This window comes from Suricata suricatta, chromosome 3 (assembly GCF_006229205.1).
Source record: "Suricata suricatta isolate VVHF042 chromosome 3, meerkat_22Aug2017_6uvM2_HiC, whole genome shotgun sequence".
NCBI classification, from domain to species: domain Eukaryota; kingdom Metazoa; phylum Chordata; class Mammalia; order Carnivora; family Herpestidae; genus Suricata; species Suricata suricatta.
The window spans coordinates 8,352,084-8,358,083 of record NC_043702.1 but is presented as its reverse complement, the minus strand read 5'-3'; the positions used below and the strand labels follow the sequence as shown (position 1 = coordinate 8,358,083).

Below are 6,000 nucleotides of genomic sequence, written 5' to 3'. Positions count from 1 at the left end.
CGGGCAGCGGGCTTTGGGGCCACTGGAACCACTCGTGTCCCCAGAAGCAGGGCTGGCCTGAGGGTGGGCAGGGCTGGTCTACTGCTTAGGACTGAGGGCATGAGCTCCCAACCAACCAGCCTCTCCTAGAAAACTGCTAGAAACTCTGGACAATATCCAAAGAACAACTGAAAAGTAAGCCAAAGAAGGCTGACTTTGGAGGGAATTTGAAACTCAAGAGGAACCAGCCAATGCAAGATGGTTACTGTTCATTAGCACTGGGCCCTGAAAGTGGCCAGGCCAGTCTTGCACGGGGATGATCAAACTTTGGCAGAAAGTGCACTTTCCCTCTGGTTAGCAAAGCCAAGGAAGAAGCCCAGGGCCACTAAGCTTTCTGGGTAGTGACAGGGAAATGCTACAAAAGAGAAAGTCACAGAGAACCCCAGACCCTCCCCAAATTACTGGCTGATGCAGGGGACTAAGTGAAACCAGTTTGAACTAGTCTGATCTGTGCCCGAGGAAGAAGCAGGGTGTGCAGTCTGCGCCTGGCCACGTGGGTGACCTGCTAAGATGAACTGAGCGTGTTCCGATTCCAGCGAGAGTTGCCAATCTGCTGCCCATTTAGTAACTCCAGGCCCAGCCTGGACACAGGAGGTTGAGTGGAACAATATTCCATCAGATACTTATCAAACCTTCAAGTGCTACTGCTGCTCGGATCGATAGGCCTGAGATTTTGTTCATCTGACCTGAAACCACTTATTCCTACATGCCATCAAGTCTGGGACTTTTCTCTTCCAAAATCTTCATTCAAGTTTCCCCTGAACCTTGTGGTGTGTGAGACAGAGTCTACATTGGTTCATACCAAACAATGCATTCTGAGTCCCCATAGTGGTAATCTCATCTATGTCTTTACTGGAAACCAGTAAAGTTCAGGGAAGGGGTGGCCCCCAAGCTGAGACACTTGTTTTCATCTCCCACCGCATTCTGGCAGAGCTGCTGGGGAGCTAGGGAGGACCACCTTCCATCCCGCCACCTCCAACAGCCCATCTCCAGCTGCCTGTGTCTGAATGGGAGGAGGGGAGGTGCAGGGCCCTGAACTTGAGGTCTCAGGAGCACAAGTCTTAGCTATAAAATGAGGTCTGAGGGCGCCTGGGTGGTTCAGTCGGTTAAGAGGCTGACTTCAGCTCAGGTCATGATCTCATGGTTCGTGGGTTCAAGCCCTGTGCTGGGCTCTGTGCTGACAGCTCAGAGCCTGGAGCCTGTCTTCAGATTCTGTGTCTCCCTCCCGCTCTGCCCCTCCCTCACTCATGCTCTGTCTGTCTGTCTCTCTCAAAAATAAATATACATTAATTTTTTTTTAAATGTTGTGGCCCCTGGCTTGTCTGGTATCTGTGATTTCTCCTCCGGGTCACTGGAAATAGTGATGGAGTCCATGGCAGATGCACTCTGCATGTCCTTGGACATGTCTGCTCTTAGAAGTTTTTGCTAAATCTGTGTCATTGCCTGTGGTCGGAGTGCCCTATAGGAGCTGGCTGCTGACTTTACTCAGTGTCTATTCAGGAAGTACAAGATGGGCCCCGGTTTCCTATGTTGTACCTTAGTCCGATGGCAGGTGGGAAATCCAGGCCCAACCGGTTCAAGTGCCCGATGCAGTGAGGACACAATTTCCAATCTGGGTTCTTGCAGGAACCCCTCCAGGAAGCAGTTATTGTCCTTACAGTTTAGTCTGGAATCCAGGCTCTTGCCTACATGTGTGCCTTCATTCACCATGGCTCCACATCCAGGAGGCTGAAGTCCCCTCCCGGCCCCACTCATCCCCACCCCCACTCCTAGAATTAGTCAAGGGAAGGGGGTCCCACAGGCTACTGACGGAATGCCTGGGAAGGGCAGAGGAGTCTTCTTTCTCTATGGAGGGGAGGGTGTCACCCTGTGGACTGATACTGGCCATTCTCAAATGGTGGAAGAAGCTGCAGAAATAGTATCCAACCTCCAGGGAGCTTTCCCCATATTCCCTTCAGGCCTCAGGATAATGGAGCAGAGTTGAATGAGAGAGGTATGTTTTCAGCTTCTGTGTCGTTGTGGCTGGAAGCCACCTGCTCCTGAAAACCTGTGCAGCTTTGCAATCCACCTGCTCCTGATGAACCTCAGTGGAAGGGGAGCCTGGGGGAGCTTCAGGGCCACAAGGAGTTCCCAAGGCCACTTGAGGAACTGGCCGGACCCATGTGGTCCTTGTGAACTAGTGCTGGACCCTCCAGGATGCCAGCCCGTTTCATGGGCACCGTTCTTACACATGTGAGGAAACACATGCCCCAGGCAGGGAAAAAGCACACGACTTGGTCCAGGGGAGAGCTTGTTAGACTACGTGGGTGTCCCCTGAGGCAGGACTGGCATAGCTGATGGTCTGAGAAGGACAACCTCATCCTTGAATGCAGGACTTTCTCAGTCCTGGGCACAGGGGACAGGGAGTGCCCAAGGTTCACCACAACAATCTCTAGCAAGAGCTCCTGTGGGTAAGGCAGGCTCCCTTCCCTTCCGTGTCTAGGTTATAGACTTGTTTGTGTGTGCCTCAACTGCCAAATATCAAAATGATCTCAGAATCCCATACTTAATTGGTTAGCCTTTATTTGGAAAGAAATAATGGCGCTGCTGCGACTAATTTTGCGGGTTTACCAGAGAGATTTTCGGTTTCAGTTTCTCGGAAACGGCAACAGAAACAGGTCTCAGGAGGCTGTAATACCAAGAGTGACCACTAGGGGGGAGTGCAGACCTTTGGAAAGTGGCCTGCATGGATTTTTCCCAAATTGCCCAATGGTTCTCTCTCTCTCCCTCCTCTCACCCCTTAACCATTTCCTTCTTTGCCCAGATGCCTCTTCCCAGCCCCTATTCCAAGGATTTACTCCCCTCCCTTTAGAAATCCTCACATTTCCACCCCCAGCAATCCCTCTGGCTTTGTACCAACTCTGCCACTTCAGGAGTCCACAGGTCAATCACCCCCTGCCCAGTCGCTGAGATTCTGCTTAGAAGAAGGGGTTCCACCCCACCCTCATTCCTCAAAACTGTAATACTGTCACCAAATGCCCACTAAACCCACGCGTGATAACTGTATCATGACCATGCAATTGTAAAGGGGTAGGACTCCCAGGCTCTCTACCCATCTGGGGCCCAGATAGACAAGAATTCATGGAAGGAGGTGTAGACCCATATGCTGGATCCAATTTAGGGTGTTAGTGGGCCCCTCCAAAGCGCATCCCTCTCCCTCACCTGAGTTTCAAACCAACATAGATATAAAAGTGAAACAGATGGGGTTCAAAATACAGATGGGTTTCTTTCTGATAAAAGCTAAACTGGAGGTCACAGCGTAGTGCATAGCAAGAAAGGAATCCCTAAAACCAAACTCCCAAATTGAGCTTATCCACACACCTGCAGCCTCAGGCTGCTTCAATCAATCATATACACCCCCAAACTCCCTCAGCCCCCCAAGCTCCTGTCCCTGTGCACTAGACTTTGGAAAACCAACAGAGCCTTGGCCTCTCCAGGCATGATGAGCCCGGGGAGACCCAACAAGGAGTAGACTCACCCCTTCCGCCAGAGAGTCTCCCCAGAAAGGAGGGAAGGGCAGGGGGTCCAGGTGAGTCCCACTAATGGATGTCCCTTCCAGGGACATTGGAGCAGGGCTGTAGGTCCCAGGCACCGGTTCCCCTCCATTTCTGTGTGCCCAGAGGCGCCAAGGGTGTTGACCCCCTTGCCCAGCAGCCACTGCTGCTACTTCTGCCCCTTCTTCCCTTCCTTAAGTTCCCAGGGACAAACCTCCGGTCCCCACAGGGGTCTCCCAGATTGGAGACTTGGCCCCGCAGTGAAAGTCTGAGCAGAATCTGCTCCTGGTGACACGTACAGAGCCTGTCCCCTTGGTGGGTCCTTTGCCCCATGGTCCCCCCTCACTGTGGCCTCTCCGGCTTTCTAGGCCTCCAGGTCGAGCACTTGGGCTACTTCCGGGACAGTGACAGTGGCCCTGGCGTCAGTGTTCCTTGAAGTTGCGGAAAGTGGCCCAGGAGCTTGCTTGTTTCCTTCACATCAGTCCAGGAGGATTTTCAGGACTGAAATCTGCTCTTCAAGTGGGTCCTGTCGCTTTCCTAACCTTCACAGAGGCCTCCAGACTCCTCAGGAACCGCTGCTGCTCCTACAGAGGTGATGCGTGCCCAGCTGCCTATGGCCCCATGGGGACGGCTCCTTCCCTCCTTCTGGGCCATTACCAGCCCCAAGTGGCACTGTCAACCCCACGGGAGCCGCCTGTGGATCTCCCTACCCCAATGGCTGGCTGCTCGGTGGTCTCTATTCTGAGCACTCACCTCAGTGACCCTAAGAAGAGCCACAGAAAAGCTGGCACGTTTATGCCGACCCCCAGCAGAGTGGTGGCCTGGGTCAGCCTGCTGCCCAAGGACAGAGACAGGAGACACGAGAAAAGCTGTGTCATCTGTGTCAGGCCTTGTCTGGGCCACATGTCCTATGGAGACCAGAAGCTGAGGACAGCTGTGCCCAACAGAAGCTCAGCTTACTAGTCCTTGTACCCCTGAGAGTGAGTGAAAGAGGGAGAGGGGCAGCATCCACACACGTGACGTGCAGCACCCGGTGCACAGAGACCCTGCTCATGGTTAAAGGCGTCCTTCGCAGCATCCTGGAGTCCCAACCAGACTGATGTTCACTCCTTTGGGGGGAAGACAGAACATCCATGAAAAGTGAGTAGAAACCTCCTTCCCCTGCAGTTTCAAATGTAATTAAGTCTTCTGGGTCACTTCTCATGCTCTGTAGAACGGTGACTCCGAATCCGAATGAGAAATCTGTGAACAGACAGGACTCTGAGACAGAGGGTCACCCTCCCTGCGGGGCTCACCTGCTCATTTATTTGCTTCTAGATCATCTTGGTTCTAACCTCCATCTCTATCCGAGGGAAGCCTGTGCCAGTCAGTGATCCATCGCCTTCTCTCCAGGTGTCTCCTCATCCCTGGATTCAATTCAGAAGCAGCCCTGCGGTCAGGGCAGGGCTGAGATGTTACCACTGTCCCCTGAGATATTACCACTGTCACCACCTTGGCTGCAGCCTTGATGGTTTCTCCCTTACCTCTGACTGATTTCCGGGAACACGAAGAACATTCCCCCTGGTTTATGATGCTGAGCATTTGGGCGCTCTCCAGCCCTGTGTTCCGGTCCTGGGACCTGGCTCAGTCGGGGCCCATGCTCTCCCACAGGTTTTAAGCTTCTGTCTCCCCCCGCCCCCCCCAGCCCACAGCCTCTTCGGTGAGAGGAAGGTGGCAAGCACACAGCTCCCCACTCCCCACCCCTGTTACCCTCGGAAACCTTAGATAGAAGGACAGAAACACATGGACACGTAGGTATTTCTGGGTCTTTGCGCCACCGAGTGGCCCCCCAGGGGGCCGGCCCTGCTCCTCCAGGCCCTGACTGTCACTCCTCCTCTGCTCCTGCGCCACAAGTCTCCAGGCCTGAGAGCGGCAGTGGAGCTGCAGGAGGGAAGCAATGTCTGCCCAGCAGCTGAGAGATACTTTCACTTCCCTTTTCCCCATTTGGGCGGAGCTGTCCTGCCTGAGTCAATTCACAAACTTCCTGCTCTGGGCTCGGCAGCTACCCTGACCCAGGGCACCCCAGCTGGAGGGTTCGGAGGCCACACTTGAGGCCCAGGCAGGGCCCAGGCGGGGCCCAGAGTGGAAAGATGGCTGATGGGGGCAGCGACCTCAGCACCAGGTCAGTCTTCATCTCCTTCCCTTTAAACCTCTCTCTCTCTGGCCATGGACTGCTTCGGTGTATTTCTAAAGGCACTAACCTAAGTCTCTACTTTAGCCCGGTGTCCAAGAATGCTCGCTTGCAGTGTAAATAAAGTAGAGGAGTAGGTAATGAGGAAATCAGGTTTCCATGCAGCAGGCCACTGCGCACATGACTTTCTTGTTTTGCAGTGCTGCTCAGAGAGAGGCCCGGCTGACGCCCCAGCCTCTTAGGACAGGGATTTGTTTT

General features: G+C 53.7%; 1 protein-coding gene and 1 long non-coding RNA gene across 2 annotated transcripts in view; one reads left to right on the top strand and one right to left on the bottom strand.

Moving 5' to 3' along the window:
- Nucleotides 1–2,576: 2,576 nt before the first annotated feature.
- On the bottom strand, nucleotides 2,577–5,238 carry LOC115287334. Its single transcript, XR_003906434.1, has 3 exons — nucleotides 5,096–5,238; nucleotides 4,907–5,001; nucleotides 2,577–4,832 (listed from the first exon to the last, which is right to left on the bottom strand). It is a non-coding gene; the product is annotated as an uncharacterized LOC115287334 (long non-coding RNA).
- A 345-nt stretch (nucleotides 5,239–5,583) lies between these two features.
- The window catches only part of SP100 (SP100 nuclear antigen), a 94,402-nt gene continuing 93,985 nt past the window's right edge, over nucleotides 5,584–6,000 (top strand). The window contains exon 1 of the mRNA XM_029932872.1: nucleotides 5,584–5,733. Within this exon, the coding sequence (XP_029788732.1) occupies nucleotides 5,702–5,733 (32 nt within the window). The 5' untranslated portion in view covers nucleotides 5,584–5,701. The remainder of the gene's footprint in view (nucleotides 5,734–6,000) is intronic.